This window comes from Herpailurus yagouaroundi, unplaced genomic scaffold (assembly GCF_014898765.1).
Source record: "Herpailurus yagouaroundi ecotype Mexico unplaced genomic scaffold, PumYag 28, whole genome shotgun sequence".
In the NCBI taxonomy this organism is placed as follows: Eukaryota; Metazoa; Chordata; class Mammalia; order Carnivora; family Felidae; genus Herpailurus; species Herpailurus yagouaroundi.
Window position 1 is genome coordinate 13,218,804 of NW_024412376.1, and position 27,459 is coordinate 13,246,262.

General features: G+C 41.8%; 1 protein-coding gene across 5 annotated transcripts in view; it reads left to right on the forward strand.

Moving 5' to 3' along the window:
* The window catches only part of MSRA (methionine sulfoxide reductase A), a 462,819-nt gene that overhangs the window by 352,344 nt on the left and 83,016 nt on the right, over positions 1 to 27,459 (forward strand). For all 5 annotated transcript variants that reach the window (XM_040469218.1, XM_040469276.1, XM_040469424.1 and 2 more), the window contains one exon: positions 2,200 to 2,306. In XM_040469218.1, coding sequence (XP_040325152.1) covers positions 2,200 to 2,306 — 107 coding nt within the window. The remainder of the gene's footprint in view (positions 1 to 2,199; positions 2,307 to 27,459) is intronic.

Here is a 27,459-nt window from a genome sequence, read left to right on the forward strand (position 1 = left end):
TCATGAATTCTAGCTTGTCAATTCATTTACCGCCATAGTGAACCTTTGGTGTCTTCAGCGACTGCCCTTCCCTCTACTAGTCAAACGTATTAGCTCATTGGCAGCTTTTCCTAGAGTTCTTAAGAAACATGATTTTATTTACGTTTGAATTAAAATTTTATTTACAAAGGAAAAAGCACTTTGACTAATTGATTTGGACTACAGTATTGATTACAGGGCCTTGGGTCACAAGATATAAACTCATACATTCTTCATGCAACAAATATTGATGGAAGTGTATCCATCAGTCTGATGCTATACCAGGTACTATGTCTGTAAGGCTCTGCCCTCTGAAAGGCTCACAGACGAGGAAGAGGGACAACCACATAATAACAATGTAGCATGATAAAACCTCTAAGAGAGAGACCTGCCCAAAGGAGTCAGTGATTGGCACAGCTGTAAGGAACACTCAGGGAAACTTCTGTCGAGTGAGGATGCTTCAACTAAGTCTTGAAGGTTGGATAGGAGTTCAGTGTAAAAGTGTGTGCATCCCGGGAGAATTGGGGGCAGGTGGAGGAAGCATTGTACACTACAAACCTCAGAAACGGCAGAGTCAGGTTTTCCTCAACACATTTGAATTAAAAATGTTGCTGATGTGTTACACAAAACCTTGAAAATATCTGAGCAAACTCTAAACTCTTGCTACTCAAAATGCCGTCTGGTGGTCAGCACCACCCATGAGCAGATTGGAAATACAGAATCTCACTCAGGCTCACCATAGACCTACCAGACCAGAATCTGCATGTTAACAGTATCCCCAGGTAATTCACATATACGTTAACATCTTTAAGTACAAAGCCAAAGCCATTCTTTTTGGAAGATTGAATCTTCTGTCAGAGGAGTTTGGGGCACTTTTAAAACTGAAACTGATAATTGAATAATGCAGTAAACATGTGTAAAGTTCATTTTGACAACAGCATGGAAATTTATAGGAGATCTATAGTAAGCCTGTGGCTGTTTAACTTTGGGGACTAAATTTTTCAGTTAGAAATTGATCACTATCTACACTTTAGCTGCTGCGAAGGGGTGGAAAATGGGCTAGGCTCACCTCTTTTCCTTTAAGGAAAAGGCTCACGTTTTCCTTTGATTGGATGGATGACCTTAGGCGAACTCTTCAAACTCACTGAGCCTCAGTTATTTCATCATTTATAGGCATCTCCTTATTTGCCAAGTGAGGGACCATGGTACCTGCCACACAGGTGTCTCAGTAGGATCCAAAGAAATAATGTGTGGCACAATGCTTTGCAAGTGATGAATGGAATCGGTTATGATTTAAATATCTGCATAGAAAAATACATATTTGTAGAGCATTTACTATGATCTAAGACCTACAATAAACTTACCTAAGTTCAAATATATTTGTTGTAATTAAAATAAGCAAAGCAAAACAGATATATTTCATGCTTGTTTAAGGAGAGTAGTGTCAAGAGGAAATTAAAACAAGCACTTAGTAATATATGCACCCCTGTGTTATTGCAGTGTTATTTATAATAACCAAGATATGGAAGCAATGTTAAGTGTTAATTGATGGATAAATGGATAAATGTTATATATATATATATGTATATATATATATATATATATATATAAAATGGAATATTACTCAGCCATCTAAAAGAATGAGATCTTGCTATCTGTGACAACAGGATTGGGCCTAGAGGGTATTATGCTAAGTGAAATAAGTAAAACAGAGAAGGACAAAAACCATATGATTCACATATTTGTGGAGTCTAAAAACCAAAACAAAGGAACAAACAAAACGCAGAAACAGATCCGTAAATACAGAGAACAAACTGATGGTTCCCAGAGGGGAGGTGTTGTTGGAGATGGGTGAAAAGTGGTGAAGAGGTGCAAGCTGCCAGTTATGGAATGGATAAGTCAAGGGCATGAAAGGTACAGCATAGGGAATATAGTCAAAGGTGTTGTAATAGTGTTGTATGATGACAGATGGTAGGTATACTTGTGGTGAGTGTAGCATAAGGTTAAGACTTTGTCAAATCACTAAGTTCTATACATGAAACTAATATAACATTGTGTGTCAACCATACTTCATTAAAAAAAAAAAAACAAGCACTTAGTACATGAATCATAGAAAACTTGTGACACTGGCCTTGTTGCTCAGTCTACTCCAGTAATCCTTTCTGATCTCCACCTTCCCAGGCATGCGCCAAGGCAATGACCATGGTTCTCAATACCGCTCAGCCATATATCCAACCTCTACCAAGCACCTGGAGGTGGCCCTGAGATCTAAAGAAGACTACCAGAAGGTAGGGTCTCCTCTTGCTCCCAGATGCCCACTGTTGGCCCCCACCAAGTCAGACCCCACCTGTAGAGGGAGAGTCTGGTTGTTTTCACCTGGCACTGTTCTATTTACATAGTTTTTGGAAATGTCTGTCATCTTCTGCTCTATAAATATGCTACATCATATTTTAGGAGTAGGCCCTTGTTCATTTCTCATAAAATCAACTCATCCAGATGAACATGTATCTTCTTTTCTCTCTGTCTCTCTCTGCCTCTATCTCTTGCTGGATCTCATTTTTTCTTTCTTCTGTCTATAATTATTTGTTCAGGATGCTGTAACAAAGTACCACAGACTACCACAGACTAGGTGTCTTAAGCAACAGAAATGCATTGTCTCATGGTTCTGGAGGCTGGAAGTCCAAAATCAAGGTGCTGGCTCTGCTGAGTCAGTTCCTGCTGAGGCTTGCCACAGAGGGCTCTGCCCCAGGCCCCTTTCCTTGGCTTATAGATGGCTGTCTTCTCCCTGTGTCTTTTTTACATTGTCTTTCCTCTATCATATCTGTTTCTGTGTCCAAATTTCCCCTTGTTTTGATAATTCCAGCCATAGTGAATTATAGTCCAACCTAATGCCCACATTTTAACTTGATTACCTCTGTAAAGACAGTATCTCCAAATAAGCTTACATTCTGAGATACTGGGTGGGGGGGTGGAATTTCAACTTATCTTTTTTGGGGAACATGGTTAAACCCAGAATACTCATTCTTTCTTGCTAGTAACAGTAGATTAAATTATAATAAAAACACTTCTCAGAAATATAGATACTACATCATGAAATAATTATTTTTACTATTATATAATACTTAAAAAAATCCAGTAGAGCTTTGGTTTCTTTTAAAAGTAACTTGAGTTGCTTTAATTCTTAGAACTTTGTGATATTGTTTACATTTTAATTATTGTTATATTTTCTGATTTAGATTTATGCTTAACAATGAGGCCATTAGCTACTGTAATGCTGGTCTATTTTAGTATTAATATGAAAAGTCTGATATGTAACAGTTCCCAGCAATCTGTGGGATCTCCATCTAACCCCCATGATGGCAAGGTGGCAGTGAGGAGGAGAGAGAGACAAGAGTGTATCTACTGATAAAAAGTAGCAGGACATGAAGTTCATGGTCAGTTCAACTCTGGAAAGCAGAGAAGGCTAAGGGAGATGCTGATAAGGCCTTATTTATTTTCAGCACACCTCCTCCCTCCAGGGCTATGATGTCTGCTTGGGGATAATAGTCAGCAGCCTCTGGGATGGCTCTCAGTGGTCTCTGCCCTTGTGTAAACCCCTCTCCTTGAGTGTGGGCTAAATTTAATGACTCACTCCCAATGAATGACAGAAGTGGTGTGATGTTACTTCTGAGATGAGTTTATTAAAAGATCCGGGCTTCCATCTTGGAGGCCCTCTCTCATTGTCTCTTGGATCACTTGCCCTAAGGGAAATCAGCTGCCATGTTGTGAGGCAGCCCTGTGTAAAGGTCCCTGTGGCAAGGGGCAAAGGCTTCCAAGAACGACATGAGTAAGCTTAGAAGCTCCTCAGCCCCAGTCAAGCTTACTGGTGGGATGGCATCTCCAGTTGACAGTTGGACTGCAACCTCATGAAAGGTCTTAAGCCAGAGGCACCTAGCTAAGCAGTGCTACAGAAACCACAAGATAATAAGCTTTTGTTGTTTTAAGTTGCTAAGTTTTGGAATAATTCATGTACACTTATATTGCCATTCTCAAAAGCTTTTCACCGCAAATTATCCTTTCTTATGTCTCTTTTCATCATGACTTTTCTGATAATCGTGGGCTTACCTGGGCATATGTGGTAGTGGTTAAGCATGTAGCCTCTAGCACCAAATAGTCTCAATTCATATGTCAGCTGTGGAGCTTTTTATCAAGTCACTTAGAAAACTGTATATCTTACTTAACTCAAACAAACCTATAAGGATGAGAGACCTCATTATTATCCTCATATTTCAGATGCCCAGAGTCATAATGTTAAGTCAGTAGAGTAACTAGAATTACAGAAAAACAAACCAAATGCAGGGAGATGAGTCGGACAGCTGATGCAGGGCTCTAGGACAGAAACAATAGGAGCCTTCTCTAGGGTGCTGCCAGTCAGAGTGGAATAAGGGATATTTAGGAAGTAAAATAATAGATCTTGGAACTTGATTAGAAGTGGAGAAAAAGTGAGTGGGAGGAGTCCAGGGTAATTTATAGGTTTCTGGCTTGTGATATTGTATATGAAGGTATAGAGGTGCAGAGGTGGATTTGTTGTGAAGGTAAGTTAAGTCTGAACATGTGGAGTTTAAGGTACCTGTGATCTGGGCATCCAGGTGGTTTTTAGGAGAAGACGTGGGCTGTTCCTTCCTTGCAGGGAGGGTTGTTGTGACTGTTAACTGGGTTAATGCTTATATGGCACATGGCTTCACACATAATAAGTGCTCAACAAATGGTAGCCCTTATTATTATTGGGAGTTATCAACTTGGTTAGTGAAGCCCTAGTTGCTGGTACAGTCACTTCGGGGAAGTGATAAGAGATGAGAGGAGAAGGCTCAGGACTGGTGGAATACCAACATTTGAGAGGTTGGGTAGGGAAATGCCTATGGCAGGCAAATGACATGATATTCTGGTGTTCACAGTGAGGATTTTAAGTTCCAAAGGTCAATGCCTTCCAGGTGATGATGAAGAAGTTAACATGATTTTTTGGTTTCTGCCCCAACATAGTTTCTTACCCTTAGCTGTGAGTGGAGCCCATGTTGATTTAGATAACTGATACACATAGGAACTAAAATTTAGATATTAAATATTAATAAACTTTTAATCACTTCTCCATTATTTTTGTAGATTTGGGGAATATTAATGTTATATTCTAGATAGTTTTTCTAACCACATGCTTTTTGGGTGTTTTGTACCTAAGCATATGGGATACACATACATATACACATTTTTGCTTGGTTTTTAAAAGTAGGGTCTTTTTTTTTTTTTATAAAGATTGGGGTCTTCTGTCCTCCCAGTATCCAAATATCCATTGCTGTTAATGTAACCACATATAATTGCTTTATTATCAACTCAGAGAACAAATACTCTCATGTTTCTTTTATTTTACCACATAAATAAAAGCGGTCCTGCATCCCCCCGATAGATGAGTGGCAAGTCCAGTACTTGTCTCCTGGCTAACTGGCTAAAACCCAGAGAGTCTTGACTCTAGACCAGCACCTCCAGTACAACTTTCTGCCATGATGGCCAGTGGTCTCTTCTGTACTCTCCAGTACAATAGCCACTGGCCACATGTGGCTATTGAACATTGAAGTGTGGTTAATGCGACTGAGAGCTGAGTGTTTTGTTTTGTTTTATTTTAATTTAATTAATTTAATTGTATATTTAAATAGCCACATGTGGCTAGTGGCTACCTGATTAGACAGCATAGCAGTCTATGAGGGGTGTGTGTATCTATGTTGAAGGGAGCATGGGGCATGCCAGTCTGGCTCCCTGGCTGAAGACTCAATATTCCAAGCCTTCTGCTGTTGTGTTGGCTTATTGCAAGAGCATCGGACTGCCATGGAGCACAGTCCTCATGGCCATCAGAGATGCTGCACCAGGAACTGCTCCCTCCCTTTCTTTTTGGAGATACACAGCATGAGGGTCAGGTAATTTTCCTTTCAGTCACCACAAGAAAGAGCTGAATACTGAAAGCCACAACCCTGGGGACCTTGGCTGAGCTCAGTCAAGTGCAGAGGTGTCTTTCCATTCTTGATACAGTCCTTGCCCAGGAGTCCTGGGTCAGGATTTATCCTTCTGTCCCACCTTGAGCACCAGGAACTACTGTCTCCTTTCCCCCTTTTCAGATCTATACCATGAGGGGTCAAGTCATTTTCCATTTTGGGAACCAAGAATGAAGGCCCTCATTGTGTCACCTTCCTTGGTGAACAGTAGGGCTAATTGCATATACCCGCACTCGGTGACCACTATAATTTTTATCTTAGTCCAGATCCCATGGAAAACAGAGCCTGTGGCAAAGGCTTGTGTGTGAGGACTTACTTGGGAGTGTGGTGCCGTGGAGGAGGAGTAAGGGGCGGGGGGCCTGGAAAAGAAAAAGAGGGAGAACCAATATAACTCGGTCTGTACTATCAGTGATGGGTTGTTTGGTCCCTGTGAAATGACCAGTCCTTCTGGGAGAAGAAGGGAAGCATATGTCTGTTGGATGCCATTCCCCACGGGTTCACTCTGTGCTTCTGGGTCGCACGTGGGTGGACTTAGGAGACTATGTCCCTGCAGCAGGAGGCAGGAGGCACATGGCATGAGTGTGAGACAAATCGCTGGAGGGCTCACCTGCATAAAACTAATCAGAGTCCATCCAGAGCTGAGCACTGCAGTGGGAACTGGAGGAGAGACAGTTGAGGCTGAGAGGATCTGAGCTGGTGCATGAGAGGTGGCTGATGCGACCGTCTACAGAGGGTCCTTTAGCCACTCCACCTCATCTGGGCCAGGCAGCTGACCGACTACAAAGCCTTGAGGATGATCTACCATGATTTTGTGCTTTCTGGCACCTCTGTTAGAGCAGAGAAAGAAACAGACTTTTATTTTTCAACAGACATCCTGTTACAAGCAGATAGTTATATACTATACCATTACATGTGTAGTGTATATATTTACATATCGTATATGTATGTAGCTATATAATGATGATGCTGCTGCTGCTGATAGACAGCAACACCAGAACAAACTGAGTGCTTACTCCATGTTCATTACTATTTTGAACACTTTATATAAATGAAGTCATTTGTATATCTCTGACTCTATTTATCTATATACATACATAAATATAATGGATATGTTTAGATATAAGTATGCATGTATCTCTTAGTACCATTATGTAGAATTGTATATATTCATGTGTTTCTTGTTCCTAGTTTTGAAAGTTGTATAAATTTCTAACTGTCCATTCAATTGGTATAATTGATAATATACACACCAAAAAAAAATCACTAATTTGCAGTGCATGTGAGAGGTGATATAATTAGCTTTTGCACCATAAAGAACTTGATCTGTGCTTTTGAATTTACCTTTAAAAGTAAATGTGGTTGCTAATAGATCCCACAAAGCAGGAAGAGAGTCTCAGATATCACCAGTTGCCTTAACAGGTGAGTAAAGGAGAGGCGAAAACTAAAGAGTTGACTCCTGGAACCTGGAATTGGCTTTCCTGGGTTTTCTACCTAAGGTAACCTTGCACAAATTCCTGAAACAACAAGGTGTTTAATCTAGGGAGAGTCATTTCTTAACAGTACTAGACTGAGGTCTAGGATTTGTAATCTCATCACAAAAATATAGGTTTATTTCTGAGATTGGAAGATTCTGCACATGACTCATTCCATGCATTTTATGTACACTCATTTCCCCTTTAAGAGTTGGCATTTCCAGCCCTGTCATTACATTCTGGGAATTCATCTTATTTGAGTCCTGGTGGGACCCCTATGCACTAACTATAACATTGACTTAGGTTACTAATTTAATAGTCTTCACTAGTTTGCCCCCAGTGACCCCCTAGTAACCAACTTCTTCAGCAACTTCTTTATACTTGGAGTTTAGAGTGACAGTATTGCTTACCACGGAGCAGCCATTTGAACATAAAATTAGCTGATTTTATCACAGGGACCAATTGTTGAGCTAATTAGATGTGCAGTACTGCTGATGAGCCAGAAACCCAAAGTGATTTTCCATCTAAACTGTGGTTTTCTGCAAAGTTGGCTGGGTTGTAGATACCAGACTCACCAACAACCTTAGGAAAGGAAAAATGGCTGAGGAAGTTTGTGAGTTTTCATTCTTAAAGGAGTCTGGAAAATCTTACAGAAGGGGATCTGAGTGAAAATCAAACATCACACTGGATTCATTGACCTTGGAAGTGCTGGATTCTGTTCACAGAGTAGGACAGCTGCTTCATGTTCTTCATGAGCTGTAGACTTCGCACAAAATATGGGGGGGGGGTGCGGTGAAGACTACATTAGCTTTTCTTAACTGCATTTTCATATTTTTTTCCTTGAGTTTCGTGATGGAATTATTTCCTCATGGTCTTAAGTGGAGATAATCTAATGTATTACTAATTGCCTTTGGATTATCAAATATAGACAGCTTATCTCCCAAGTGGACCTGTCATGACATGGTCCTAAATCTAATTCCAAACTGAAATGTGGCCTCTTGTGGGGGAGGTGGGTGTTCAGATGCAATTCTCATATCCTGAAAATGCAACTCTTCCTCATTTAGGAATCAAATCTTTTGATCACTGATAAGTTTTGTTTCTTGAAATTTGATAGAGAATTAAAAAGTCTGAAGATAGTTTTCCTGGTCACATGACCTATCTCTTTCTCAACCTCTCAAAACTTCATGAACAGCCTTTCCTCTGGATAACCTTTTTGGGTGAATGCTAAATTATCAACCATGTGCCAAATATAAAAATAGTGTTTTAAAATCTGTTTCTATCAGTCTCTCTGTTTGTTCATCCATCCATCCACTCACCCACCCACCTATCCATTCATCTGTATCTTCAACATAGCTATAATCTCCAAGTATTTGCCATATTTTATCTTAAATTTCAGTTATCCTGCAGTCTGTCATCTGTCATCTATACTCCATATAGTGTCATTTTAAAGAAAAGTACTCAAAGTGAAAGATTAAAAACAGTATGCAATGATTGGATTACACCAGCATTTTTTAGGTTTGCTTCAGCTTTGATTATTTAATTTTCTTTCCCAAATTTTGAAATCATAGTAGAATTTTGTTCAGGTCTGATTATTCAGTTTTCTTCCCTGAGCACTTAGGCTATAGCCAGATAGTCAGTGACTGCCCATGCTCTCCAGTTAAGCCCTGACAAGTTGTGGTTTGGCTGCTCAGTGTGTGTGCATGTGAGAGAGAGAGAGAGGGAGAGAGAGAGGGAGCAGATTTCGTTTCCAAATAACCTATCTACCTGTGCTACCAATTAAATTTTTGCTTCTTTTCTCTAGCATAGTTTAAATGCCATCATCTTTATACTGCTGACTCAAAATTTCTGGGCCAGAGCTACTCCCTGGGCTATAGATCCCCATATTCCACTGCCTACTTGTTAATTCTCCTTACTTGTCAGCATAATCTTTCCTAAACTGGGAGGCTTGATTCCCACCCCTCCCCCCACACCATAACAAGCCCCACAGCTTTTTTCTGACACCGCCCCCAACCCATTGCCTGCCCTCCCAGCCATCATCTTCTAACTTGCTTAAGCAAGATCTCTATGAGTCCTCACTGATTCACCCTTTCCCTTACTCCTCACCTCTGGTTAATCAGATTAACCTACAGTCTGCTTCTCAGATATGTCCCTCCTGTGCCTACTTCTCGCTCATTTTCATATTCACTGTCATAGTCCAGGCTACTGTTATCTGTTCCTAGACTACTGGGCTGTGTACCTCTCCACTACTAGCCACCCACACAGGGCAGCCAGAGCGACTTCCTAAATCTAATTCCAGTCATTTCCTTGCCCTGTGTCAAACTCATCTCTGGCTTCCCTACTACATTGAGAATGAAATCCAAACAATCATTTTGCCATCTTTCCATGAGACATCTTCTAGTCAGAGTGCTTAATTACCATGGTATATCTAAGAATTAACATACAATTCTTGCTCAGAGCTCCAAACCTTCTAATAAAGCTCAAGAACTTCTGGAATTCTGGGGACTTAGGATGAGAACCATGGTCACTCATAGAAAATTTTACGGCTATTCAGTGAACATTATAATAAATGTTTTTATGTTTCTTTGTATTTCAAAGTTAGTTCTTAATGCAGAGTCACCGTTTCCACAAATAGACCAAATTTTAGAGGTTTGAGGAATTGCTGCTTTGTCTAGTATGTGTTATATGCCAGGAGGAAATAATTATTGAGTTAACCATAGTGTTCTTGACCCCAAAACCTATCTTGAAAACTCTCTTGACAGAAGAAATTACTAAATGTCACATCGTAAAACAATATTTGGTAAGATTAAGTCAGTGGTTGGTACATAAAACCGTCTTCCTTTCTCTAATTTGCCATATCTCTGGCTTTTTGTCTCTGTCTTAGTTACAAATGGCCATTGCAGCTAGTTACCACAAACTTGGTGGCTTAAAACAACAGAAATTTATCTTCTCATAGTTCCAGAGCCCAGGAGTCTGAAATCAGTTTTGCTGGACCAAAATGAAGGTTTCATCTGGGCTGTGTTCCCTCCAGAGGCTCTCATGGACAATCCCTTTCTTGACTCTACTCCTCTAGTGACTGCTGACATTCCTTGGCATGTGGCCACATCACTCCATTCTCTGCCTCCATGGTCACATTGCCTCCTCTTATTCTGTGTGTCTGATCTTCCTATGCCTCTTTCTTATAAGGACATGATTGTATTTAGGGCCCACCTGATAATACGAGATAATCTCCCTGTCTCCAGATCCTTAGTTTAATCACATCTCTGAAGTCTTTGCCATATAAAATAACATTCACATGTTCCAGGGATCAGGACATCGACATTCGGAGGTGCTATTATTTAGCCTTCCACAGTCTCCAGATTTGGTTTCCAGATTACCACTGTCACGTGTCCAGCCTTAAATGGGAGACTGAAACAGGGAGCTCTTCTCTTCTGGGCTTCTCAGGAGAGTTAAGCCATGTTCATTGAGTGAGCGCCCATCTGGGTTCTTCTGGATCCCGGAGCTAAACACAGAATACACTCAATTCTCCAGAGAGGATGGGGCTTGATCTCTTTCTTAAGGTCCTTGCCTAGTTTTGAAGGGAGATAGACATTCACATAAGCTTTTCCCCTTTCAAATATATCTACCTTCAAAAAAGACCCAACTTCACCCCTATACTACTTACCAAAATAAAGTAACAGACCAAAAATAACACCAGAAAAAAAAAATCCTAGGAGCTAGATTTTGGGGACAAAAGTTGTGTGTGTGTGTGTGTGTGTGTGTGTGTGTGTGTGTGTGTAAGTAATCAAAATAATGTTTGAATGGTTGGCAAGAATGTTCTAGTACTCTCTTAGTCACTTAACATCAACGAGTCCTTGACTTCTCTGGTCTTCATTTTTTTTTTTTTTTTTTTAATTTAAAAAAAAAAATTTTTTTTCAACGTTTATTTATTTTGGGGACAGAGAGAGACAGAGCATGAGCGGGGGAGGGGCAGAGAGAGAGGGAGACACAGAATCGGAAACAGGCTCCAGGCTCCTAGCCATCAGCCCAGAGCCCGACGCGGGGCTCAAACTCACGGACCGCGAGATCGTGACCTGGCTGAAGTCGGACGCTTAACCGACTGCGCCACCCAGGCGCCCCTCTGGTCTTCTTTTTAAATTACCTAACAAAATTTCCTCAAAGGTTTATTGTAGGAATTAAATGAGACTTTATATATATGTAAAATACTCCTTATTATGGACTGAATATTTATATAAGTAAATTAATACATCCATCATGCATACTAGCACACATACATACTGCTAGCATGTAGTAGTCAGCCAATATATATTAATTGAAGCTGAGACCCTTCAGTTTTCCAATCCAGAAAACAGGTGTTTTTTTTTTTTAATTTTTATGTATTTTTGAGAGAGAGAGAGAGACAGAGTGCAAGTGGGGAGGGACAGAGAGAGAGAGAGGGAGACACAGAATCTGAAGCAGGCTCCAGGCTCCGAGCGGTTAGCACAGAGCCCTGTACGGGGCTCGAAATCACAAACCACGAGAATATGACCTGAGCTGAAGTCAGACGCCTAACCAACTGAGCCACCCAGGCGTCCCCAGAAAGCAGTTTTAATTATGTCAACTCAACTGAAGAAGTTAAATATATTCAATAAATATCCGGTTATGCTATAATCATCATCCTGTAACTGGATCTGATTATTCCCTACCAGGAGGTACAGATCCTTTGTTTCCTTGTAAGCTTCTATAAGGCTGAAAATTTGAAAATATCCTTCCTTCCTTGTTTGACCCCATCTTCCTCAGGAAATTAATACATGAATTACCTTATCAAATATTAACTATGTACTGATTAGTTGCCATATTTGCATTACAGTTGTTTCAAACATAGCTATCTGAAGAAGGAACTCATGAAGTTGGTTATAATAAACTATGCTATACACAGTCACAAAAGTCCTTATGTCATAAATGCTGTCCCTTGTAGAACATTTCGTAGAACTGTCCTAACACTAAACTCTTTGGGGGCCCCTAGTCACCCTTGTTTCCCCTAAGGCCTGGTACTGTGCTTGGCACCTAGTAGCAAATATTTGTTGTCCTGAATTGAAGATATGGAGCAGGATAAAGAAGCCCATTGTTACCCCTTGTTATGGGCTGGATATTTGTGTTCCTCAGACTTTATATGTTGAAGCACTAACCTCCCAGTGTGATGGAATTTGGAGATGGGGCTTTGGGAAGTAATTAGGGTTAGATGAGGTCATGAGGATGGAACCCCACCATGGGATTAGTGTCCTTAAAAGAAGAGACATTGGAGTGCTCTCTCTCTCTCTCTTTCTCCACATGCACACAAAGAAGAGGTCATGTGCACCCACAATGAGAGGGTAGGCTGTCTTTAAGTCATGAGAAGAGTCCTCACAATGAAATCTCCTCTGCTGGCGCCTCCATCTGAGACTTCCCAGCCTCTAGAACTGTGAGAAATAAAGGTTGTGTTTAAGTGCCCCAGCCTGTGGTTCTTTGTTACAGCAGCCTAAGCTGACAGTTACCTTGGAGGGGTGGGAAGAACCACAGCTTTGGATGAGAACACCTGGCAGCCTTGCTCTACCTTTACCAACCGTGACCTTGGACGGGTCTTTACAGCTCTAGTTCCTTGTCTATAAAATGAGGAGAATAAGAACAGAACTCCTTATAAATCTTGAGTTTTCAGTGCTTTGTGTCATACTACACAAGTGACCCTTGTCCTTATACTGGGAGGTAGTTCAGGATCTGTTCTCCTACCTGCCTTAGGAAGAAACCGGAGCTCAAAAGGCTTTATTCACATTTTCAAAGTGACCTAGATAGTACTTTTATTATTTATATATTTTTTAATATTCACTTATTTATTTTGAGAGAGAAAGAGCACAGACGTGAGCAGGGGAGGGGCAGAAAGAGAGAGATTGAGAAAGAATCTCAAGCAAGCTCCACACTGTCAGTGCAGAGCCAACGCAGGGCTCAAACCCACGAACAATGAGATCATGACCTAAGCCGAAATCAAGAGTTAGATGTTTAATCAACTGAGCCACCCAGGTGCCCCAGAGTTAGAGTCATTTGATTATGAATGCCTTGCTCAAATTTTGTGTGTGTGGGTGGGGGGGGGGGGGGGATTTGGTAATCTGTCAAGCAGTTTACGAATATCAGGGTTTCATGGGGTGACTCCAGAGATGAGGCTGACTTCATTCTGCTTTTCCAAAGGCCCCCCAATTCCAAACCATTGTGAAAAACATTGGATCAGAGAATCTTCCTTTCTGTCACTAATTGAGAAAGTGTCAAGGTTATTTCTGTGTCTTTGTTTATAGAGAAATGAGTAGGTTATCCATGGTTAGGAGTATCCCTGCTCGTTCTATTGTATGCTGTATGCTGTGATGTTAAAACCAGTAACTGCCATGGGGCGCCTGGGTGGCGCAGTCGGTTAAGCGTCCGACTTCAGCCAGGTCACGATCTCGCGGTCCGTGAGTTCGAGCCCCGCGTCGGGCTCTGGGCTGATGGCTCAGAGCCTGGAGCCTGTTTCCGATTCTGTGTCTCCCTCTCTCTCTGCCCCTCCCCCGTTCATGCTCTGTCTCTCTCTGTCCCAAAAATAAATAAAAACGTTGAAAAAAAATTAAAAAACAAACAAACAAACAAAAAAAAAACCAGTAACTGCCCTAAAAGATTCTGCTTTTACAAAACATCAAAAATCATTCCTCTGCATCAAAGGACCCTGAATAGAGTGGGTATTTTATAGTTTGGGGATTAGCCAGTTGTTGTTCTTCTTTTTAAATTTGTGGTGTTGTTTAAAGTGTGGAGTTATGGGTTTTAAATGTCCATGGAAAGACCCTGAATAATTCATTCACTTACCTTAGTCAAAGAGAAGAACCCCCCTTTGTATGCCCAGCAGTAAAGATGAAATTCCTCTTACACCCCTCTTGTACCTTTGCAGTTATCATTATAGGTATTAAGAATTCTTAATAAGAACTTATGAAATAAATGTTTTAAAAATGCCCATTTCTGGGAGGCAGGCATCTATATTTCCATGTATGCAGCCATAGAGACAGCTAAATCTTTAGCCTTAATGGTTTAGTTGCATCTGGGTGATTATTTTCATTTCCACTTATCACTGTGTGTTAGACTCCCTGTGTATGAGTACAGATTGCCCTTTCTTGCACTGTATTTCGAAATATCTGCATTACCCCTGGGCATTTGTTCATTAATAGGGGGTGGGGAGAGGAAAAGCTTGTAATAATGGGCTTTACATATTATTAAACTGTGTGCATCCGCATTTGGATCCAAATGAAAAATCTGGTTGTGTTACTGCCCTCTGGTGGTTCTGGCCCATTGCTGCAGTGGCAGGAAGTTGCGGCCCCCAGGGCGGAGTTGGGCTTGTGGTGGCAGCTTCCAGGAGCAATGCTGACTGTTGGGCGTTGCTGGGCCATCAGTCTTTCATTCACGTTCTGCATTTCATTCAAGTGCACTGCAAGAACCCTATGATTCCACTTACTGGCCAGAATAATGAGAGAAGAAAGCATTCTTGTGAGGACCAAGAAGACATTTTCATTTCAGTGGAGGTATATGTGCAAAATAACCGTGACCTACATAGGACGAGAGTTGAGTGAACTCAAACTTTCCACGGGTTACACTCCTCATCTTTCAAGGCCAGCATGGGAAAATGCAGGGGCTCTCAAAGTGTGACATATGTATCCCTTGTGTTATACAGGATTACTTTAAGGTATATCTAGATGAACCTCTTCAATTTTAATAGTTGCATGTTTATTTTAATATGTACTGGGAAACAAGCGGCGAGTGTTTGAAGTCCACAACTTCATGGACGCCATTGCGTAGACCAGGATATGGTGCCTACATCCACAGCTGCGTTCTTTGCAACAGGGTGTCACTTCTGCTCATTGGTCGACAGAGCAAAAGCCCGTGGAGGTGGGTGGTTGACATGGATCACCAGTGGTTCTGCTGCTTGCTTGCGATATGACCTTTGACTGCCAACCTCTCGAAGCTAGGGTTTCCTGACTTGTTAGGGTAATAGCGACTACTTCTTAGGGTGTTAAGGCATCCTGTGATCTGGTGTATGTGTTGAGTGTGTATCACAGAAGAAGCTGTCTCGTTTCCCCACACCCCAGGACGCTTCTCAGAGCCTGCCTCCCTCCAGGTTCACATCATGCTTTGCCTGCTACACTTATTTCATCTTACCCATTACAAGCGTTTCCACATTTCTTTTCACTCTTGATTATAAGTGGGGCATCCTTTGCAACACTCCCTGTGGCACGTTGCACAAAGCAGCCACCCTGTGAATGAATGTTTGTCAGGGGACTTAAGCACAAGTGCAAAATAATTCTCAGCAACATTTTCCTCCGACGCATTCGGTGCATTTCATCTGTCAGATTAAGACTGGATCTATACCTTGTCCCTTATGCCTCCCTGATACATGTGGTCTGATAACAGGAACGAGATTAGGTTCCTGCCCATTGGCTGCAAGCAGGGAGGGGAAAAAGGCCTGCAGTGTCTTGTGTTTGCCTGCCACTAATATCCCCTCTTATCTTACCAACTAATATATAGGTTTATTCCGTGCACCCACATGCTCACACTCTACTGGTTAATTTCAGTGGCAGATAAGCGGAAGGCAGTGGAAACATTTTAAATACAGTATTTTATCTAGAATAGGATCCATTTTAGAGACAACAAAAGAGCCTTTGTTACTCAAGCAGGTAGATTTGTAAGGCTTGCCCTGGTTTAGTCTATATAAAATGGCCTTAGGAATGGTAAGATCAGAGAAACTACCCGTGGGGGAGGATAGTAGGAGCCCTCGCATGTTGGTGGTAACAAGAGTGAAACGGGGTTTGTTGTTTGCCTACAGAGGCGGTGCGTTTGCCTTTAAAATTCCTGTGGATTTTATCTCGGCTCCGTGTGGTTCTAAGTTTCCCCAATCCCCCTCCACAGAGCTTCCCAGCCTGTTCCTAAATGGCTGCAGAATGCCCGCTTGCATTTCTGCAGTGAAGGCGATGTTCATTTAGGCTTCAAGAAATCAGAGCTTTCATGTTTGCCATGAAAGCCAGAGAGCCGCAAGCACCTCAGTAGCGGAGATAAAAGGACATTCGTGTTTGTGCATGTGTGTTTAGAACTTAAAGGACAGGGAAAAGAAAGAAAATAGCTGTTACAGCTTTGCACTTACTTCAAAATATGCCTCACTCCCTCTGGTGGGACCATTTAACTCCAAATGCCTCCCCTATCCCCCTCCACCCCCACCACATGCTCCCCACCCCCACCACATTCATCTTGGCTCATGTGACATCTGTTCTGGGCACTGCAGAGCAGTCTTCTCGTTGCCATGGCAGCCGGTGGAGAGAGCCCGCCCATTGGCTGCTCGCTGAGAGGAGGAAAAAAAGGCCCGCAGTGTCAGGGGTCGTGTGCCTAGTGCCTGCCTGCCACTGTTTTCAGTCAGCTGCTGGCTTGGCCACATTAACGGTGCGTGCTGCAGCGGGCAGGGGCCCTCGGGGACCGCCTGCCACAGCTGTGTGCACCGCCGGGCAGAATGGGGGCCCGAGGTCAATGTCATTAGTTTCTCCCTCAAGTGTGAAGTGTGTGAAGGACAAAAGCAGAGCATGTAAGGAAAAGTGGGCTGCTGTTTCCTTCACCTTGAGCTCCTCTGAGCTCTTTTCTTCTGTTTGGATTTGGAATTTGGTAAAATGAGCCTTTCTACTTCCAGCCATCCTCATAGTGAGAGGGCCTGAGCCCCAGTCGAGCTGTCAGCATAAAACCTCTATTAGATTCCATTTCCTTGACCATTACCCTGTCACTCTAAAACGAAAAGAGGACAGCATTCCATTTCAAAATGGACACCTGAACCTGATTGTTTCTAAAATCATTTTCCTCTGTTGGATTCACTTTTGAATTTACAGTGCAACTAGAATCACGGTTCTGGCGTCAGATACCATGTTCTACATAAGTAGGTGAAGACCAAGTGAATCCGTGCTCCCTCCCAATGCCTGACCTTGCACCTGGCCAGTCAGACAGGTAATAGAGAAGTAACAGCCATGAAAGCCTTCTTGGCTGAATCCCGGCTGCCTCCCTTGGGGTTTGAGGTCCCCACTGATGAGTGATGGGGGTGTCTGTGCACCAGCCATACCCAGGGCCTTCAACCTCCAGAGCTGTGTACTAGTTGGGATTTGGCCGTGGCTGGTGACCTTGCCCCCTGGCACCAATACGAACATCACCAGTCAGCATAGTGGAGGGTGGAGGAGGAAATTTTGTGAACATTCTCTCATCTGTGCCTCCCGTGAAGCATGTGAAGTGGTGATTCCAAATCCCTGTTTTATAGGAGGCCGAGTCTGACAATTTCCAAGATCACACAACCTGTAAATGAGTGAGGTCAAGATTCATACTTTGGTTCTTTGCTTGCAAACTATGCATACTTTTTTCCATTCTGTCACACGGCCACAGTAGATTCCTGGACATCGAACACCCCCACTGATTCATACATGGGGAAGTTGGGCTATGATCAGGTCATTCCTCCCATTTCTACTCATGCTTTATTATAATGATTTTACACTTAATAAGAGTGTGTCATTAGAGGCGCCTGGGTGGCTCAGTCGGTTGAGCGTCCGACTTCAGCTCAGATCATGATCTCGCGGTTTGTGAGTTTGAGCCCCACATCAGGCTCTGTGCCAACAAACTCGGAGCCTGGAGCCTGCTTTGGATTCTGTGGCTCCCTCTCTCTGTGTCCTCCCTTGATCGTGCTCTGTGTCTCTCTTGAAAATAAAATTAAAAATTAAAAAAAAAAAGAATGTGTCATTAGTGTTTAATTTGTCAAGATCAAAGGCTAAGGGCTTGAGGAGTTTTAATTGTTCCTTCCAGTGGCTGCTTGTGATTATGGTCTGACTGATAGCACTGTATACAGTGCACCATCGCTGAGCAAAAAGGCTCTAGGCTCAGGACAAGGAGGGGATTTGTGCCAGAGCCAGTGAGACCAATTTAAAACTTACTGTTCTCTCTACTTCCTTCTCTCAAACTTATTTTGGTCACTTATTTATTTTGGGATGGTTCGGGCATTATCAAAATAGAAGTATACCACAAAATCATGACAAAGAAGGTCTGTATTATTAATGTCTACCTCTCAGCCACCTTTGTTTATTCCTTTCGTCCTGAATCTAGAAATTTTAGGATTTAGTCCCAAATCATTGAAAGGACTAAAGAATAGAAAGAAGCATTATGTCATTTTGCATGATTAAATGAGAGTGCTTTGCTGCTGCATCTTGGCAAAACCAGGACTGACTGTCAGTGATTCACGTACTAGTCTTTTCTATCCATATGCTGATCAGAGCCAGTAAAGTTAACAGACATTGGATCAGTTTGGAGCTGAGGCAGGGAGTCTCCGAAAGCTTACTCTCAACTCTAGTATCCTAATGTAGCAACAGCTTATTAAACCTGCTGGTAAACTGAATTCCTTCCTTTCATCCCTCGTACACTGGGTATAGCATCCACTTAGGGGAATTTAAGCAAAAGCAGGAGCCTTTGCTTACCTAGAAATAGGACCTTAGCAAGCATTCAAAAGAATGTACCTTGGTGGCAACAAGAATGCTAAAATATGTCACATCATAACTCAAATGATGCTTTTATTAAAGCCTGAGTAGCGAAGCTACCATAAGGAATATTATGCCCCAAAAGATAGGATGAAGTCTGTAGAGCAAAGATATAGGGACTATATCTTGACTTAAGAACCTACACACAACTGTTCTTCCAATTATACTTTCCACTTGCCAACCCCCCCCCACATTCATTGCTAATCCTCCTATTATTGTCCTTGATCAGTATTTATAAGACCATAAGAAACATATAGTGAGAAACAGATTTTAACAATGACTTTTCCAGAGAGAAAAATTGAACAGGTAAAGGCCAGAGAAGTTCCTGATGTCTATTAAACACCTGGAAGTGAAATCAGTATGAACTCTGGATTGGTTAAGAAATCTCCATGGTCTATGATCATGATTTACTAGAGACACATAGGAATAAGACCATTAGCCAGCAGTACTCCAAGTTTTTCCTTTTTCTCCATTTTCTTATCTATAATTATAGATTCATCTACCTAGAAAAAGTCCTCTAAGTCATTTAGTTCAATGTTATTTAGCCACAACGATGTGGATTAATGGTTATATAAAATGCCCTTTAATTTCCTAATTCTCAGATTGTAGAACATAATAGGAGTAAAGGAATATGGAGTGGGGTTAGAACTTGATATTTTCTCAACAAAGACTTATCGGGCACCTACTGTATACCAGGAGATGAAATGACAACATTTTCTTTGATCTCAACTATTAACTTTTTACACCTCTTTACATCTTCTTTGTATGTTTTTTTAAACTTTTTTAAACATTTATTCATTTTTGAGAGACAGCATGTGAGGGGGTGGGGCAGAGAGGGAGAGAGAGAGAGGCAGAATCTGAAGCAGGCTCCAGGCTCTGAGCTGCCAGCACAAAGCCTGACGCGGGGCTCGAGCCGCGAACTGTGAGACCATGACCTGAGCCGAAGTCGGACGCTTAACCGACTGAGCCACCCAGGCGCCACTTCTTTGTAGGTTTTATAGTACATCAGGCCCTTTGCCAGGTAATAAACGCAATGGACAAAATCCTCCAAATGTAGAGCTAATGTTTATTTTATTTAGACATTTTCATTTCCTTAAGGAAAGCACCAGACCCTTGTGCCACAGTTATTTTACAAATATAGAAACACATTTACCAATACAAAAAGTTTATTACACAGTAGCAAGATTTACTAGACAAGAAAAATAATTGGGTGAGAAAAAAGGAACCTGGATTTGGAGATATCATTGTTCGTGCCAAAGACACTTAGCTGAATGAAACACTAATACATTATTTTTTTATATATTTGCACAAAGGGTGTTGTGTGGTTTCAGGAGTCCACTGACTTTAACACCCAAGCCCTCGTGACAGGAAAATGTTATTAAAGCATTATTAGTATGCAGTAAAGTGCCCTTCTTTCTGCCAAATCAGTTTGTAAAGTGGTCCTAAAAAACGCACACATCCTTTGTTGTGACTGCAGGGTTTTGTGTGTCTGATGCAAGACTAAGACTTGAAAGTAGAGAGATACATTAGGTAGCCTAGCAAGTCAGCAGCTAGAGGAGTTGGTGAAAGATAAGAGAAATGAACCGAAGGGATACATGAAGAGCAGCAGAAGAAAAATGTGTCCTTAGGTAGAAGGGAAAGGTAAATAGGATGTGTAGGGGATCAGGCGACTAAGAAAATGCGGGCCACTGTATGCACATCATGTGTGGAAAAGGAGCCTAGAAGGGTAGGCTGGATAAAGAAATCCTAGCAGCAAGTGAAAGGTAGCCAGGAATAATTGTGTTCTGGTAGAAAGAAAACCTAAATATTTTAGAGTTGACTAAACACTGGAAAAGAAGTCACACAGACAAAAAAATAACTGAGAAGTTCCTCATTTGTCCCAAAAGTTTCTAACAGCCTTGGATGGTTTTTTTCTGTGGCTCCAACCACTCAGACAACTTTTAAAAAATAATTTCCTAATCTGCAAAGTCGAGCTAGTGATCCTTGCCCTGCTTGCTCATGTTGTGGGGGTCGAGGATCTAGGGAGATTGTAAATGTGAAGAGGGTTGGAATCTAGAAAATGCTGCCCAAATGTAAGGTGTTAGCCAGATTGGGGTTGTGGGGAGCAAAAGATAGCCCCGTGTTCAATCCTTGCCAAACTGCGATTTCTAACTGGTGAAAGATCTGCCATTTTATCCTTTTCTATTGTTCCATAGAATTTGGGTTATTACCTTATTCTTGGGAAGTGAGTGGACCCTATTGCAGAGGTAAAATTGAGGGTGGCTTGTACATGAAAATGTACTTTATCTGTCCCTTGTCACAGTGGCCCCTCAGCTTTAGCATAAAACCCTAACTCATGGACCCTCCTCACTGAGGGGCTGCATTTCGGTTGGACTCTGTAAAATTCTCCCATTACTGTCCCTTTCTTTGAGTGGGGAGACGGGCTCTTTTCTGTAACTTTCCTGGCTAAATAACTTTTTTGAGAAGGCACCTCGCTCTTACAATCAGAGTTGAGTTTGTATCATGAATCACCATAATTTAGGATTCGGTCCTAAATCGGCGACTTTTAAATTGGCTTTGTTCAGAAATTGAGATAGGAAGTCTACAGAACTAAATTCAGCACCTACCCTGTTCCTGGCTGTCTGTTTTGTTTTGTTTTGTTTTGTTTTGTTTTGTTTTGTTTTGTTTTGTTTTGTTTTGTTTTGTTTTTCCCTATAAAGCGATGGTGTTTTCACTGCAGGTTGTCAGACATTTTAAGAGAGGAAACACAGGGACTCTCATGGCCTCCCCTCTTGTGTCTCCATAGGCCCTGTCCCACCCAGGCCTCTGCCCTCCCTTTCTCCAGCTGTGGCTGGATTTCAGAAGCAGCAGCATTGGCTGGCTTGACTACTCTTAGGATGATAGCTCTTGTCAACATGGCCCCATTACCTGTCCTCTTTGGTATGAGAATATGAGTGGCCATTAATGATGTCATAGACCGCAAAAGAGACCACAAAGGGAGTATGTGACTACCAGAGACCACGTGGCCACAGCTGCCCACTCCCAGTGGGGCTCTGTGCAATCCTTAGTTCTTCTGAGCAGAATCCAAAGTACCCAGCCTTTTCCAGGTCAGTACCACTGGGTTGCTGATCCAGATTTTGGTGACTGATAAGCATTTATATTCCAGTTCTATTTACTGTGGAAAACCCATCAGCCATCACATTCCACATTCGGAATTATTAAACCTGCTTAATAGAGTTATGAGGATTATCTGCGATCACATTTCAATTTAATTTAAAGGTGTTTACCAAGGACCTGCAAATTGCTGGGAGAGAATTGGGAAAGGTGTATGCATGGTTGCTTAGAGCTGGGAAGAGCATTCTGCATCAGCTTCTCTGTGGGCTTCATCTCCAGTTAGTCATGGGTAAAGAACAATTCTCATTGTATAATAAAAATACTATTTCTTCGAGAAAAGAAAAAAGGGCCCTGAAAAGAAAGCCAACCAGTAGTGCCGGTGTGGAAAAGGCTTTCAAATGTGAAATCATTCAGCCAACTAATCATATAGCTATATAAAAGCCAAGGTAGCAGTCGACAGTTGGTAGGGCTCTGTGAATTATGAAGTCACACCCAGACTCACTGAAAGAATCTTCAAGGTAGGGCCAGGGAATGTGAAAAATTGGAAACTTTCCAAATGATTGATGCACAGCTAGGTTTGGGAATGTCAGCACAGTGGATGAGTCCTTAGTCTTGGGTGTGCTTAGTCCTTAGTCTTGGAACTTGGTCTTGAGTGAACCTCGATAACTAATTTAGCCACTCAGCTTCTATTTCCTAATCTCCAAAATGGGTCTAATAATATGTACCTCAGTAGATTATTGTGTAAAATAAATGAGATAATATGTACCAAGCCCCTGGTTTGTAGGAGGGCATGATCAATATTGGTTGTTTTCTCTCCTCTTCATGCCCTATCTTTCTGTCTAGCACATCACATTCAGTTTATATTAAAGTCTTCAGGGGGCCTGGGCGGCTCAGTCAGTTAAGTATCCAACTTTGGTTCAGGTCATGATCTCACAGTTTGTGAGTTTGAGCCCCAAGTCGGGCTCTGTGCTGACAGCTTGGAGCCTGGAGCCTGCTTCAGATTCTGTGTCTCCTTCTCTCTCTACCTCTCCTCTGCTCATGCTGTGTCTCTCTGTCTCTCAAAAATGAATAAATATTAAAAAATACAAAGTCTTCAGTTACATTGGCAATTGATGTACAGAGGCAAATGATCGGCTCAAAGGACTTGGTATTGACACTCAGCTGTTGATGAGGAAGGTGTGGCCAGGACAGGTTGCCAACTGAGGTATGATTACAATGCAGTTTTCTATCAATACATTTTCTCCCCTGACGTAAGCTGCACCCCATGAGTGATGGGCTCTTCACCCATGGTTAAAGATTTTGGGCAAGAGTTAACCCACGATCAAACAGCTTTCTTTCTTCCTGTGCTGTGTGAGTCAGCTGGCTCTGCTCATTCAAAGAATTAAAAATCACTTTAGTAATCAGCTGTTCAAAAGCAAAACAGGTCTTTTTGGTTTTAAGTTCTGTTTACCAGTATTTAACATTTCAGACTATTTTGTTTTGATTGGTCCTACACACATGATCTCGAGCAGTAGTTCTCAGATTTTTTTGCTTCAGGAATTCTTTAAACTCTTAAAAACTATTGAGGACCCCAACAAACTTTTGTTTTCGAGGATTTTATTTATTTATTTATTTATTTATTTATTTATTTATGTTGACCATATTAGAAATTACAACTGATATTTTTGAAACACAAGGACACATTCCATTAGCCATCAGAGTGCTGGTGTCATCACACTTCATGTAGCTTCTGGAAAATTCTATCTATACTTATGAGAAAATGAGAGTAAAAGAAGGAAACATATCTTAGTATTGTGAAAAGAGGTTTGACCTTGTGGACCCTGAAACATATCTTGGGAGCCCTCGGGGGTGCCCAAGCCACACTGAACTGTTTATCTTGAGGTTACATCTTGCCATGTTGATCTATCTCACAGAGAAGCACAGAAATCGAAGCAGAGATCATTGAATCACTTGCTGATACAGCTGGAAAAGCATATTAGAGAGGGCCTCAGAGCCCAGTTGTTGCCAAACTGAGTTTATAAGAGCTTCTGGCCACTTGGCTTGCCCTGGGTCTTAGTTTACTTGAGTGGCTTAGGGCACAGGCTTAAGTAAAAGAAAATGGGTTCTAGTCCCAGCTATGCTGTGTGACCTTAGGCAAGTTTCTGAACTTAACTGGCCTCAACATCCTCTTATATAAAATGTGGATAATACAAATATGTCATAGGCTTGCTGGGTAAATGAAATGAGATAATGTATGAAAAAGGATTGGCCTCTTGCATAAGCATCCAATAAATAGCAGCGGGAACTACACTCTGATAGAACTCTCTGACTTGTTGATCACTTTTATCTTCTTCCTTTAGCTTCAAAACAACTAACTCTTGGAAGTATACATTTGTAATATTGTAGCAGTTACCACTCCTAGGAAGTACTACCAGCTTTTCCCCATCTCCTGGTTCCAATTGTTCCTCTTTCTGACAACATTCAGGCTTGTTCAGTAACTGAGCAAAGCAAGGGGATTCCAGGCTTCATGGTGAATGCTGTATCTATCTGCCTTCCCAACGGGCTGAAGGCAGAGCTAAAATCAGATATAATTAGTTTACATGTCAGACCCAACAATCCATGCTGTACGTCATGCAGGCGTGATCAGTGTTTTCAAGGTTGTATGAAACCTCATAATGAGCCAACGAATAGTATTATTACAGTTGAATAAACTGAAGCATGATTTATGATTAAAATTTGTAGCCTTTGTTTTTCTTTTTCTTTTTCTCCCCACCCACTCCCCCACAAAGTGGAACATGTGCTTCTGTGGCACCATCCATTTGCAAATTGCATTGCCAAACCACTTTTAATTGTCTACTAATCAGTTCAGGAGAGAGCTTAGTGATGGTAGGTGACCCAGTTCTCCTTTTTGACAAATGTAAATGTAATTCTTTGTTCCTTGGTGGTGGTTGTTGTTGCGGGGAGGTCCCTGGTGGCCCCCACATATAAGCCAACAAATTTCTGCTGCAAAAATTTTAATGTTATTTTAAACAGTATATATGAATTTGAAGACTTCACTAGCGAACAAACAACAACAACAAAAAACCCCAGAGATTTTAAAATAATGCCTGATAAATAGCTAGTTCTATGTATCCAGACAAATGAAATAATCTATAATCCATGATTCTGCTGTCTCAGACCCTGTTCAGACAATAATGAAAAAATAAATTAATTCATACTGTAATACGTGTCCCTGCAAGACACCTATTGTGGCTCTGTTGCTCACCTAAAGGTCTTTGAAGACATGTGATCACTATCTCTACACCTTGGGATTGGAGCTTAGTAGTAGCATGCATCACCCAAAAGATAATTGGCTTTGGAGTGAGACCTGGATTCACGTCCTGTCCCTTGTACCAACAGCTTGTGATCGAGGCAAGTGCCTTTGTCTCTCTGGTTGTCCTTTACTCCATCTGTACAAAGATGTCTCAGCAGCTGTCACCACTAATGTTGGTCTAGAGAGTAGTGGCAGTCCCTCCACCCTCAGGCATACCCAGTGGCTTTGAGGGGAAGAGTGTATTGCATAAGATGAGAATCAAAAATTGGTAAGCAGTTGGATGAGCTAATCACAGAGATTTTGAGTGAATTTTGAACTTGGACTCTGAAATTTCCAAGTCAAGGATAGCTCTGTTCACCAAGACATTCTCCAATTTTGTGTGAGATGGTCGACTCTGAATACTGCTCTTGGGCTGGAGAATGACTGCCGTGGGCCCATCTCTTTTTTTCTCTAGGGTATTGGTTATCCTTTGCTGCATGACAACCTACCCCAAAACTTAATAATTTAAAACAAAAATTATTTTCTATTTCTCATTGTTCTGTTAATTTTGCCTGGGCTCATTCATGTGATTACATTTAGTTGATAGGTCACCTGGAAACTGGGCTCAGTTATGGGAGTTGGGGAGTCTGAACTTGTTTCTCTTCACATAGTCTTTCCTCTTCAGGGAGGTTAGCCAAAGTGGTGCATGCTGAGCCCCAATTGCAGATGCTTATGGAGCCTCTGCTGACTTTGCTGATGTTCTACTGGCTAAAGCTAGTCACGTGTTGAAGGCTGAAGTTGATGTGGGAGAGGACTGCACAAGGGTGTGGATATCAGCAGGCATGATTCAATGAAGCTATTTGTTTAATAGTCTACTCCCTCCCACACCTTAACCTCAGTCTTCTGGTCAGTGAGATGGGAATCAGGTTCCTAAGAAGGCATAGAGGGCCAGTCTGAAAGTCAAAATATTTTCCAAATTTTCCAAATTTTCCAAATTTTCAGAGTCCCCTAAGGGTTGCAGGGCATCTGTGGACCCCTCACTTCTTATATGATGGGCAAAGACTGAGTGAGTTTGAGTCACTGCTTCAGTAAAAGTAGTCTTGTCCCACCCATTCTTATTTTCATCCTCTGAAAACTAGTCCTGAGAAGGTGGGACTAAAGATTCAGAATTAGCTCTCACCTCTGCACAGATGGCTTTACACTTAGCATAGACATTGTACTCCTTCTCCTGGCTTAAAAAATCATTCCTAATATGGCTGCTGATTCCCCACACTGCTTAGGAGAGAGAGCTCAAACTCCCTTCTTGGTTCCACTGACCCTTCACCCCTACATACATCCACTACAGTCCAGCCCTACACAATCACTTGCTGTAGTGGAAATAAACAAAGAGCACCAAATGTGAACGAGCTACAGCTATCCATTCAGAGCTTTCTGTAACAAAGGAGTCAGCCATTTTCACTTGCGTTTGCAGAGACTCAAAGGCAAGCAGGAGGAGGAGAGCTTTATAGTGGAAGAAAGGGAAGGCTTTACGTGTGTTCTGATTGGAGGCTATAGGCATGTAAGAGTTGCAGGTGGGCTAACTAGAAGTGGGGTATCCTCTGAGTAGTTAGGGATATATATTTGGCTTTCTCTGGTTGGTCCTAAGTTAGGAAAGGGGTCAAAATATAGGAGAGGGGTCAGTTACTAACCAAGTCCTGGCTGTTTGGGGACAATTGTTATACAGGTTATTGTTTGGCTTCCTGGGCTGGTTACTATAGGTAGTAGGTTAGCTTCCTGGGCTGCTTGCTGCAGGTTGTGGATTAGAGTTCTCTCTTTTTAAAAAATATTTATTTACTTTGAGAGAGAGAGAGAGAGAGAGAGAGAGAGAGAGAGAGAGAGAGAGAGAGAGAGAGATGAGTGCAAGGGAGAGGCAGAAAGAGAGGGGGAGAGAGAGAATCCCAAGGAGTCTCCACCCTGTCAGCACAGAGCCTGACATAGGTCTTGAACTCACATACTGTGACATCATTACCTGAGCCAAAATCAAG